At 36.8% G+C, this 13,067-nt stretch overlaps 1 protein-coding gene across 7 annotated transcripts in view; it reads left to right on the top strand.

Annotated features, from left to right (window-relative positions):
* LOC125662207 (uncharacterized) overlaps positions 1 to 12,776 on the top strand; it is a 30,382-nt gene extending 17,606 nt beyond the window's left edge. For 5 of the 7 annotated variants that reach the window (XM_056147975.1, XM_056147974.1, XM_056147979.1 and 2 more), the window contains 9 exons: positions 686 to 793; positions 1,691 to 1,798; positions 2,647 to 2,754; positions 3,649 to 3,756; positions 5,981 to 6,082; positions 7,284 to 9,302; positions 9,663 to 9,743; positions 10,155 to 10,259; positions 10,744 to 12,776. In XM_056147975.1, coding sequence (XP_056003950.1) covers positions 686 to 793; positions 1,691 to 1,798; positions 2,647 to 2,754; positions 3,649 to 3,756; positions 5,981 to 6,082; positions 7,284 to 9,302; positions 9,663 to 9,743; positions 10,155 to 10,259; positions 10,744 to 10,955 — 2,951 coding nt within the window. In that variant the 3' untranslated portion in view covers positions 10,956 to 12,776. The remainder of the gene's footprint in view (positions 1 to 685; positions 794 to 1,690; positions 1,799 to 2,646; positions 2,755 to 3,648; positions 3,757 to 5,980; positions 6,083 to 7,283; positions 9,303 to 9,662; positions 9,744 to 10,154; positions 10,260 to 10,743) is intronic. The other 2 variants (XM_056147980.1, XM_056147976.1) reach the window with 2 other exon arrangements.
* Positions 12,777 to 13,067: the final 291 nt, after the last annotated feature.

Below are 13,067 nucleotides of genomic sequence, written 5' to 3'. Positions count from 1 at the left end.
GGTGGCTAAATATCGCATCAAGTGGGGTTTGAACCCAGGACCTCTTGGACTGGCAGTGCCACTTTACCATTTCCCGGTCCTGTTTCATTTGGTGTTACCTTTACAAGAGTATATATAGATACCTCTGTCTGTATGTGTTCAGTTGAAGACAGAACCATTTTAGTGTGTGTGTGTGTACCTTGTACCTCACAATGTCTGTTCATTCAATGATAGATTTTTACCTTTGAATTGCTTTATACACTTTTTAAACCCAATAACAAATTGCTGTAGAACCCAGGACCTCTTGGTCTGGAAGCGGCCACTTTACCATTGAACTTTCCCGGCCCTATGTTTCATGTTGTTGTTGTCTTTACAAGAATATATAGATACCTCTGTATGTATGTGTTCAGTTCAAAAAATAGCATTCTAGTGTGTGTTTGTGTTCCTTGTACCTCACAATGTATGTACATTCTATGTTATATTTTTACCTTTGAATTGCTGTATACAGTTTTTGACCCCAATAACTAAATGCTGTAGATTGAATGATACAAATTCCGTACAACCATGGTCTTTGAGGAGGTGGTTAGTTCAGATTTGACTTGTGAATGATAATTTTATAAACTGGTTGGTTTAAAAAAATTAAAAAATGGAAATACCAAATGAATGAAATATAAATACATTAACATGGATGTTTATTTTCTGGCAGATGACGATGGGATTGATGTGAGAAATGAGCCATCCAGTATTGCTGATAAAGCCTCCTCTACAAGCTCTCCTGATTTTGAAAGCAGCATCAAAGGAAATATCTTAAGAGGTAGGTCAGATCATTATAATAAATAAGGTCCTTAACCATAGCTGTTCTGGTCATTGTTTCTTCCATGTTTCATATTTAATTTATACCAATTTATTTTAGCTCTATTACGATGAAAGCTTATAACTTACTTATATAAGTGCTCTCAAGTCCGTTTCCTGGGTCATACAAGTGCTCTTGAGTCCGTTTCCTGGGTGAAACTAACAAGTACTGAGCAGACATTTTGAGAGGCTCAAAAACTAGTCCTGAGTGGGTTTTGAACCTAGGACCTCTTGGTCTGGAAGCGGCCACTTTGCCATTGAACTTCCCCAACCCTGTTTCATTTGGTGTTACCTTTACAAGAGTATATAGATACCTCTGTCTGTATGTGTTGAGTTGAAAACAAAAGCATTCTAGTGTGTGTGTGTGTGTGTTCCTTGTACCTCACAATGTCTGTACATTCTATGATAGATTTTTACCTTTGAATTGCTTTATACACTTTTTAAACCCAATAACAAAATGCTGTAGAACCCAGGACCTCTTGGTCTGGAAGCGGCCACTTTACCATTGAGCTTTCGCGGTCCTATATTTCATGTTGTTGTCTTTACAAGAATATATAGATACCTCTGTATGTATGTGTTCAGTTCAAAAAATAGCATTCTAGTGTGTGTGTGTGTTCCTTGTACCTCACAATGTCTGTACATTCTATGTTATATTTTTACCTTTGAATTGCTGTATACAGTTTTTGACCCCAATAAACTAAATGCTGTAGATTGAATCATACAAATTCCGTACAACCATGGTCTTTGAGGAGGTGGTTAGTTCAGTTTTAACTTGTGAATGATAATTTATTTAAAAAATGGAAATACCAAATGAATGAAATATAAATACATTAACATGGGATTGTTTATTTTTTGGCAGATGACGTTGGGATTGATGTGAGAAATGAGCCATCCAGTATTGCTGATAAAGCCTCCTCTACAAGCTCTCCTGATTTTGAAAGCAGCATTAAAGGAAATAGCTTAAGAGGTGGGTCAGATTATTATAATAAATAAGGTCCTTAACCATAGCTGTTCTGGTCATTGTTTCCTCCATGTTTCATATTTATTTTATACCAATTTATTTAAGCTCTATTGCGATGAAAGCTTATAACTTATACAAGTTCTCTCGAGTCTGTTTTTTGGGTCAAGCTAACAATTACTGAGTGGTCATTTTGGGAGACCAAATATCGCCTGAAGTGGGGTTTGAACCCAGGACCTCTTGATCTGGCAGTGGCCACTTTACCATTGAACTTCCCCAGCCCTGTTTCATTTGGTGTTACCTTACAACCTCTGTCTGTATGTGTTCAGTTGAAAACAACAGCATTCTAGTGTGTGCGTTTGTGTTCCTTGTTACCTCACAATGTCTGTACATTCAATGATAGATTTTTACCTTTAAATTTTTAAACCCAATAACAAAATGCTGTAGAACCCAGGACCTCTTGGTCTGGAAGCGGCCACTTTACCATTGAGCTTTCCCGGCCCTATGTATCATGTTGTTGTCTTTACAAGAATATATAGATACCTCTGTATGTATGTGTTCAGTTAAGAAAAAAGGCATTCTAGTGTGTGTGTGTGTTCCTTGTACCTCACAATGTCTGTACATTCTATGTTATATTTTTACCTTTGAATTGCTGTATACAGTTTTTGACCCCAATAACTAAATGCTGTAGATTGAATGATACAAATTCCGTACAACCATGGTCTTTGAGGAGGTGGTTAGTTCAGATTTGACTTGTAAATGATAATTTTGTAAACTGGTTGGTTTAAAAAAAAAAATTGGAAATACCAAATGAATGAAATATAAATACACTAATATGGATGTTTATTTTCTGGCAGATGACGATGGGATTGATGTGAGAAATGAGCCATCCAGTATTGCTGATAAAGCCTCCTCTACAAGCTCTCCTGATTTTGAAAGCAGCATCAAAGGAAATATCTTAAGAGGTAGGTCAGATCATTATAATAAATAAGGTCCTTAACCATAGCTGTTCTGGTCATTGTTTCCTCCATGTTTCATATTTAATTTATATCAATTTATTTAAGCTCTATTACGATGAAAGCTTATAACTTACTTATACAAGTGCTCTCGAGTCCGTTTCCTGGGTCACACAAGTGCTCTTGAGTCCGTTTCCTGGGTCAAACTAACAAGTACTGAGCAGGCATTTTGAGGGGCTCAAAAACTAGTCCTGAGTGGGTTTTGAACCTAGGACCTCTTGGTCTGGAAGCGGCCACTTTACCATTGAACTTCCCCAACCCTGTTTCATTTGGTGTTACCTTTACAAGAGTATATAGATACCTCTGTCTGTATGTGTTCAGTTGAAAACAAAAGCACTCTAGTGTGTGTGTGTGTGTTCCTTGTACCTCACAATGTCTGTACATTCAATGATAGATTTTTACCTTTGAATTGCTTTATACACTTTTTAAACCCAATAACAAAATGCTGTAGAACCCAGGACCTCTTGGTCTGGAAGCGGCCACTTTACCATTGAGCTTTCCCTGCCCTATGTTTCATATTGTTGTTGTCTTTACAAGAATATATAGATACCTCTGTATGTATGTGTTCAGTTGAAAACAAAAGCATTCTAGTGTGTGTGTGTGTTTCTTGTACCTCACAATGTTTGTACATTCAGTGATATATTTTTACCCTTGATTTGCTTTATACACTTTTTAAACTCAATAACAAATGCTGTAGGTTTGAATCACAAACTCTGTACAACCATGGTCTTTGAGGAGGTGGTTAGTTCAGTTTTACTTGTGAATGATAATTTATTTAAAAAATGGAAATACCAAATGAATGAAATATAAATACATTAACATGGAATGTTTATTTTTTGGCAGATGACGTTGGGATTGATGTGAGAAATGAGCCATCCAGTATTGCTGATAAAGCCTCCTCTTCAAGCTCTCCTGGTTTTGAAAGCAGCACCAATGAAAATAGCTTAAGAGGTGGGTCAGATTATTATAATAAATAAGGTACTAAACGATAGCAATTCGACCTGATGAACAGCTTTGTAGAGCTATCCGGTCCCTGTGTTTAATTTTTATACGCCCGTCTTTGACGGGACGTATTATGGTATGGCGTCGTCCGTCTGTCTGTCTGTCCGTCTGTCCGCCTGTCTGTCTGTCTGTCTGTCCGGGCTTTGTAGGCTGAACCATAAGTGCCAGGATCTTACAACTTGGTATAGTTGATCACCATGATGAGAGGAAGCTGCCTTATGTTTTTCAAGGTCGTAGGTCAAAGGTTAAGGTCGTAGTGTCACTTAGTAGGAAAACGTTGTAGGCGGGATACAGAACGAACCGTACGCTCCAGGATCATACAACTTGGTATAATTGATCACCATGGTGAGAGGAAGATCCCTATTGTTTTTCAAGGTCGTAGGTCAAAGGTCAAGGTCGTAGTGTCACGTATTAAGAAAACGTTGTAGGCGGGATACAGAACGAACCGTATGCTCCAGGATCATGCAACTTGGTATAATTGATCACCATGATGAGAGGAAGATCCCTATTGTTTTTCAAGGTCGTAGGTCAAAGGTCAAGGTCGTAGTGTCACTTAGTAGGAAAACGTTGTAGGCGGGATACAGAACGAACCGTATGCTCCAGGATCATACAACTTGGTATAATTGATCACCATGGTGAGAGGAAGATCCCTATTGTTTTTCAAGGTCGTAGGTCAAAGGTCAAGGTCGTAGTGTCACTTAGTAGGAAAACGTTGTAGGCGGGATACAGAACGAACCGTATGCTCCAGGATCATACAACTTGGTATAATTGATCACCATGGTGAGAGGAAGATCCCTATTGTTTTTCAAGGTCGTAGGTCAAGGGTCAAGGTCGTAGTGTCACTTAGTAGGAAAACGTTGTAGGCGGGATACAGAACGAACCGTATGCTCCAGGATCATACAACTTGGTATAATTGATCACCATGGTGAGAGGAAGATCCCTATTGTTTTTCAAGGTCGTAGGTCAAAGGTCAAGGTCGTAGTGTCACGTATTAAGAAAACGTTGTAGGCGGGATACAGAACGAACCGTATGCTCCAAGATCATACAACTTGGTATAATTGATCACCATGGTGAGAGGAAGATCCCTATTGTTTTTCAAGGTCGTAGGTCAAAGGTCAAGGTCGTAGTGTCACGTATTAAGAAAACGTTGTAGGCGGGATACAGAATGAACCGTATGCTCCAGGATCATACAACTTGGTATAATTGATCACCATGGTAAGAGGAAGATCCCTATTGTTTTTCAAGGTCGTAGGTCAAAGGTCAAGGTCGTAGTGTCACGTATTAGGAAAACGTTGTAGGCGGGATACAGAACGAACCGTATGCTCCAGGATCATACAACTTGGTATAATTGATCACCATGATGAGAGGAAGGTCCCTATTGTTTTTCAAGGTCGGAGGTCTAAGGTCAAGGTCGTAGTGTCACGTATTAGGAAAACGTTGTAGGCGGGATACAGACAGAACCGTAAGCTCCAGAATCATACAACTTGCTACAATTGATCACCATGATGAGAGGAAGATGCCTATTGTTTCTCAAGGTCGTAGGTCAAAGGTCAAGGTCGTAGTTTCACTTAGTAGGAAAACGTTGTAGGCGGAATACAGACCGAATTAGCATTTAAAGGACAGTACTAACTCTGCTGAAATATGAACCCCACTGAAATCTGTACGGGCGTATTATGCCACGCTGGCGTTGCTCTTGTTCGTATTGTTGTTACCTTTACAAGAATATATAGATACCTCTGTCTGTATGTGTTAAGTTGGAAACAAAAGCATTCTAGTGTGTGTGTGTTCCTTGTACCTCACAATGTTTGTACATTCAATGATATATTTTTACCTTTGAATTGCTCTATACACTTTTTGACCCCAATAGCTAAATGCTGTAGGTTTTAATCATACAAATTCAGTTTTGACATGTGAATGACAATTTTTTGTGTGTCTAACTACTAATCAAATGGGGTTAATTTATTAAAATGTCGGTACTCAAAAATGCTCTTGAGTACTACATACTGAAGGGTCTGTACTAGAGTAATTACTAAGTCATTTCTGATAAGCATATGTATCACAAAACGTGTCTCTGCTGTCAATGTGATATCTTTTTATTGCATTAAAGCACAATAAATAAATGCTGTGGGTCTAAATCCTTCCAAAATAAATATTAAGTGTTTGTTAATTTCAGAACCAGAGGTCACAGATGTCAGTGAGATAGAGAGCTTCGATGACACCGATAATGAACTAGATTTCAGTTTTGAATCCAGGACCAAAGGAAAAAGCTTTATAGGTGCGTCAGATTATTATAAAAATGTGGTCTTAGACCATGATAATTCAAATGGGCTTTGTAGACTAGGCAAGGCATTTTTATACGCCCGAAGGGTCGTATTATGTTATGGCCTCCATCGTCTCTCCGTCCGTCCATACAGCCAGCCGGCCGTTGACAATTTCTTTTCTGGGCCTTAACTTTCTTACTTGCAGTACTTCACAGTAACATACATTACCTCGAGACGATGTGTCGCATACAATATCCAGGTCCCAAACATTAATCGGACTGAAGGGTGCATTTGCCCCCCCCCCCCCCCCCCCCCCATTAGCAATTGTTTTGTCCGGGCTATAAATTTCTTCTGGTAGTTCGATTTTTAAATTATTTCACAGTAACATACAGTACATCTAGGCGATGTGTTGCGTACAATTTTCAGGCCCGTATATCAAACATTAAATGGTCGGGGGGGGGGGGGGGGGTGCATTCACGCCCCCATTATCAATTTTAGTCCGGGCCATAACTTTGTTACAGGTAGTTGCATTTTAAAATTATTTCATAGAAACATACAGTATATCGAGACGGTGTGTCGCATACAATATACATGTACATCTCAAACATTCAATGGACCCAGGGTGCATTCACCCACCTATATCAATTATGTGTCTGATTATAACTTTATTACTGATGGAAGGATTTTAAAATTATTTCCATAGAAACCTTTCAGCTTATGTCCTGGTCAACTACACCTTCGGGCATGTATTGTGCCTCCAAGCGCTCTTGTTGTTGGTCATGGTGTTCTCCATTTCCATGAGTCATATTGTTGTTACTTTTACAATAGATCAAGAATACCTCTGTCTGTGTGTTCAGTTAAAACAAAGCATTCTATTGTGTGTGTGTGTGTGTGTGTGTTCCTTGTACCTCAGAATGTCTGTACATTCAATGATATATTTTTACCTTTGAATTGCTTCATACACTTTTTGACCTCAATAACTAAATGCTGTAGTTTTGAATCATACTAATTCCGTACAACCATGGTCTTTAAGGAAGTGCTTAGTTCAGTTTTGACTTGTGAGTGATATTTTTTTGTGTGTCTCATCATTAAGTAAAAAAAAGTATTCAAAAATACTCATAAGTACTTCATACTCCAGGGTCTGTACTAAAGTATTTATAAAGACATTTCTAATAAGTATGTGCAGAATAAATAAAAGTATTTGTTGATTTTCAGAACCAGAGGTCACAGATGTCAGTGAGACAGAGAGCTTTGATGACAACGATGATGACCCAGACTTCAGTTTAGAATCTGACTGTGTGTCCAACTCATCCGATATATCTGACGTAATACCTCTGAATGAAAATTCAGCATTCTCTTTGAAAAAACAAACAAGTACAGGTGTAAAACGACGATATAATAAACAAACAACTGTGTACACATCAAATCAAGAGGTAACTACAACCACAGATGGTACTTCAACTAAAAAGGCAAAGATTACATCAAATCAAGAGGTTACTTCAACCACAGATGGTGCTTTAAATAAAAAGGCAAAGATTACCATCCAGAAAAGTAATAATGAAAAGGGCAGAAAGTGGGATAAAAAGGAGTACTGTCTTTTCTGTGAGAAAAGTTCGACAAACATCAGAAAGCACTACCTAAAATCACACAAAACAGAAACAGAAGTACAAAAAATAATGCGTTTGCCCCTGAGATCAAAGAATCGAACTGCAGAAATAACACGCTTACGAAATGCTGGAAACTATAAACACAATGTTAGTGTATTAAAAAAGGAAAGTGGTGAACTTGTTGTTGTTGCAAGACAATCAAATGACTCAAAGCCAGAGGATTATCTTCCTTGTGATGAATGCTTGGGTTTTTTCTTAAAGGAAGGTCTTTGGAGGCACAAGCAGGTGTGCAAATTACGCACAGGGAAGCAGAAGTCCAGGAGAGTCCAAGCAGATGCAGCCCTACTCTTGCCTGCTTCTAACTCCATACATGCAGGACTGAAGGAGAAGGTTTTTGGCAAAATGGTAAGGGATGAGGTAACCATCGCTGCACGTAATGATGCTATTATACTGAAAGTTGGTGAAAAACTGTATCAAAAACATGGACATTTGACACATCTCTATTCCCACATCAGTCAAAAAATGAGGGAACTTGGGCGGTTTTTGATATGCGCAAAAACCCAAGATTTAAGCATCAATTGTTTAAATGACATTATTGACCCTGAGAAGTTTCCATTGGCAGTTAAGTCCACCAAGGTTTTGTGCGAGTTCAATGAAGTGACAAATACTTACAAAAATCCTTCTTTAGCTCTCAAGTTAGGACACCTGCTGAAAAAATGTGCAAAAGTGGCAAAATCAGAAGCCCTGATCAATGGCGATGTTGAGGGAGGAAGCAGAGCAGACAATTTCTTGACACTCTGCGAGAACGAATGGACTGATGAAATTTCAAGTTCTGCTTTGCAAACATTGACAAGAAACAAGATGAACAAAGGCTACTTGTTGCCATTATCGGAAGACATCATACGACTCAACAAATTCCTAGACCAAAAAACAGAGTCCCTACTGGAAACGCTTCATAACCGTTTTGACAGGGCTGAATGGGAATTGCTCAATCAGATGACTTTGGCCCAGCTTGTACTGTTTAATCGTAGGCGCGGTGGAGAAACTCAGAGATTGCTGGTAGGTGCTTACTGTTTAAGAACACAGAACAAAGATTGTCCGCAAGAAGTTATGGAAGCTCTAAGTGCAACTGAAAGAATCCTTCTGGACACATTGTCAAGAGTGGAAATCAGGGGTAAAAGGGGGCGCACTGTTCCAGTTCTACTGACACAAAAGGCTAAGAGGTGCATTGAACTTCTTTTGAGATGGAGAGATACAGCAGGTGTTGCCAAAGAAAATAAATATGTATTTCCTAGGCCTAACTATGGTTCTTTAGAAGCACTGAGGAGTGCTGATGTCTTGAGGACTTTTTCAAAGGCAGCAGGTTTGACCAATCCAGAAATGATTACAAGCACGAGACTTCGAAAACATGTAGCCACAGTTGCACAGGTTTTAAGTTTGAACAAGAATGATCTGGAAATTATGGCAACCTTTATGGGCCATGACATAACCGTTCACCGATCTTTTTATCGGCTTCCTCAGGAAACTCTACAGGTCGCTAAAATGGGACGCCTACTGACAGCTTTGAATAATGGATCAATTGGACAATACAGCGGAAAGTCTCTAGAGGAAATTCCTTTGGACGAGAGTAAGTAACATTTGCAATGATATGCTTTAAAACAAAATTTTCTTTGGCCTTTTAACAATGTCCATGACAAGGTAAAGTTCTGGTTAGGGCCCCATGAGTATCATGCAGAAGCCTTAATATCACATCATCCTTCCACCTGTTCGTCCAAACCTTTGTCCAAATTGCTCCTTAAAATTGGTTTGAACCAAGGAATTATAAATTTTGTGTATTATTTTGTAGTACTGCTTGTGAATCGCGGTTGGGGTTTATTTGTGCTGCAATATCTTAAACAGTTTTTCACCTGTGAATTTCAATGATTACAAACCAAATTACAACAATATATTCTGTGGCACCATTTTATAACCATAAATTCTTCTACAGCTGCCGAGTTAAGCAGTGAGGAAGAAATGGACGAGAATGATAATCAAGAGGACCAAGAGGATGAAGTACAAGGCATTCAGAGTAAGTTTTTTTTTACTGGAAACATTTATGGAAATAAAATAATGTTTAGGCCAATAAAACTATTTTCATACTTTGTCTTCTTTAGGCTTTATTATGTACTCGATAAACAATATATGCAGTCGTTAGCTCTTTAGTTTTTATGCTTAAATGAATAATTCCATTCGGGGGAGCAATACAGTTGTCCATATGTCTGTTCATCTGTCCCATTTTAAAGTCTGAGCAATAACATTGTTATTTAAATAGGTCGGATTTTTTTTAAAGAGTTTAAAGTTTTGTTCACCACAATGAAATAATGTTACCATGACCTTGCCTCATGATGATCTCAAAAGTCAAGGTCACTTTACTCTATAAGGCCTTTTTATTCTAATATTGTTCATGTAAAAACCATTTTTTAAAATTAACATCTTTCAGATCCTGAATCATCTGACATGGACAATCTGACAGTGGCTAAACCCAGTGCAACTGTGACCTCATCACGCCAACCCAGTACAACTGTGACCTCATCACGCCAACCCAGTAAGTGGGTTTTGTTTTAAAACCAAAATAGCATTCCATAGTCATATTTCATAAGGTCTTCATTGAAATTTGTCATGTTTTCCACATACTGATGGTTATACATATAGTAGTAGTTGTATCGGCTCGATAACCTAATAATTAATGGAAAGATATTTTTTAAAAAAAAATGACACAAGGAGTAACCATTGACAGGTGTGTCATGCAAGGTCAGTGTTCAAACTTTGGTAATTGTTTATCATTTGTACATACAGACAATAGCAGTCATGTTGCTTCGTATCTTAAACGTTTACGAAAGGATTTTAAGAACACATGACAAGGAATAACCATTGACAGATGATGTGTCATGTGCAAGATCCAAGTCACTTTGATCATGGTCAAGGTTACTAAGCAGAGCGCTTACATATTTTACAATTAATTATATTTCTTAGATGCTTGTTGCTGGTCATCATGGAACATAATAGGCAACTGTTATGGATTTTTTCAGAATGTGTACAAAAACTCAGTGAAGAACAGAGTCAGCTCCTGAAGTCGCTGTTCAAAACCAATATCGCTTTGAGAAAGGAACTTCGGTGTGAAGACTGTGAAAAAGTGATAAAGAAATATGAAGTTCTGAGCAGATTGTCCTGGAAAAAAATAAAGAACACCATTCATAACTGGATTACTAGTGAAAAGAAAAAAACCAAGAAGTTGATATAGACCTGTAGACTGTTAATTCAAACATGATCCCACTTTTCCTTACATTGGACAAAGAAGAAAATCAACCGTGTTTTATCACGCAATAATTTAAAGCAGTCTAAAAATAGCATCAGTCAGTGCCTGTTGAGGTTTCCTTTCCTTTTCCTTTTTAATAAATCGATTTGTAAAGACAATTTTATTAATTTCAGACGTAACAAATAATATGATTTCATTTTATATATACAATAGCTAATTTACATTATTATTTTAAGAATTTGAATTCTCTCTGATGTCAAAGTTCTGTGATGATGACTTGACGTCGCAGATGCACACTTCAATAATACAGTTCCGTTTTGTTTTAGGTTAAAACCCACTAATTGTATATGTTAGAATCGAAATAATAACTGCGTTACCATATTGTTGTATCGTTGAATAAATTGTCTCGACTGATCATAAAACTGTGAGTTTTTACTGCATCGTATAGTGTAGATTTTACTATGATGATTTTTCTACATGTGTATAGAGAGAAAATGCTTATCATGTTAGAATACACATTCTATCATTCAGTAGATTTGTAAAAGAGGTGCTTTAACATATTCCTTATGTTATTTTTAATGTTACATAGTACCGGGCATTTCTTCATATAGACTATGTTACCCTGGGGAACACTTCTTTCTCCATTCTCATGTTTTAATGATTATTAACTGATAAGTTCCTTGGAAACTTTTGAACAATTTCTATATAAATAGATTATACTTGCACAATAGTTAGTATATTTTTCTTTATAGTTAAGGCATTGTGACATGTACAAAAATTTGTTTCTTAATTAAATGTTTTATGTTGCTTTATTCACTCTTATAATATATGTGTTGGAATAAATTTCTATAATTATGCATATATAACTTGATCTTTTCCAGAAGATTGTAGAACTTCACAATTTAAATGTTATAAGGAACTTAGAGACAATGAAGCCCCTTGACATATAAAACAAACATTTTTGGGATTAAAAATTTAATATAATACTGCTTGGTGTTGTGCAAGATGGTTTTGCTCTTGAAGAATATACGTATGTTGGAAAAATAAACTTTTTTTAATCTATTTTTTTTTTCTTATGGATTGTTTTTATAGATAGTATTACCTTTAAACAAAGATTTATAAGTTAAATAATTTGTGCACAAAAATATGCATTTAATAAAACAAAAAAAATACTGTGCATAATGTTTAAATTAGCAAAAAGAAGGTTTTGTCAAAATAATTTGTTGAAATGCCAATGTTTAGTTCATAATTGTTATATTTGCCAATGTTGATAATGTTGGTATGTATGTGACAAAAGTATGTCTAAATCAATTAGGCCAAATAAAAAATATGTATGGTTCCGGTGCCCGACCGAACCTATTTTTCCCCCCACCCAAGCACTTTATAGTGGACTGCCAAAAATAAAAGAAATGGGTAAATTAACTTTTCTGATAAAGTATTTTATTTCCATTAACATTTTTATCAGACCTGCTTAATTTTAATTTTTTATCATTCAAAGGAATGAGTAGTACGGGCTATATAACCACATTCCAAACGAGACCACCAAATTCAAAAATAAAAGATAAATTAAAATGTTAAAAATCCCAGGCAACCGACCCTATTTTTTTGGTAGGGGGGGGGGGGGGGGGCATGTATCCAGAACCATACAATTTTTTTTTTCATTTGGGCTTTTCAATAGTTGTATTGATTGTATTTTTCTCAACAATGTACAGTATTGTTTCTTTTCCAACTTTCTTTTAAAAATAGTACATGCTTGTAAGCTTTGTTTAACTTGTAATTGATTTAATAAACTTGTAAACTTGTTAACTTTATTAATATATTAAGGTAGACATCAGTGTGTTTGTAAGAAATACCTATAAAACAATATGTGGGATGGTACCTCTAAATGACTTGCCTGATGTGTGTGTGGTCTGTGTGGCACATTCTGAGGTATGCACCTCGCGTTGTATGTAGTATACGCATAACTTAAAATGCAAAATATCAAGTCATACGATTGATTTTTGTGTTAAATATACCAAACTTTGTTGTCTGCTGCATTTATGATTCAAATAATTCGTCAAATAAAGGTAGACCTCAGGACGTGGGTATGGAACAAGG

This window comes from Ostrea edulis, chromosome 8, assembly GCF_947568905.1.
Source record: "Ostrea edulis chromosome 8, xbOstEdul1.1, whole genome shotgun sequence".
Taxonomy (NCBI): domain Eukaryota; kingdom Metazoa; phylum Mollusca; class Bivalvia; order Ostreida; family Ostreidae; genus Ostrea; species Ostrea edulis.
The sequence above is the reverse complement of the archived record's forward strand: the minus strand, read 5'-3'. Positions and strand labels throughout refer to the sequence as shown.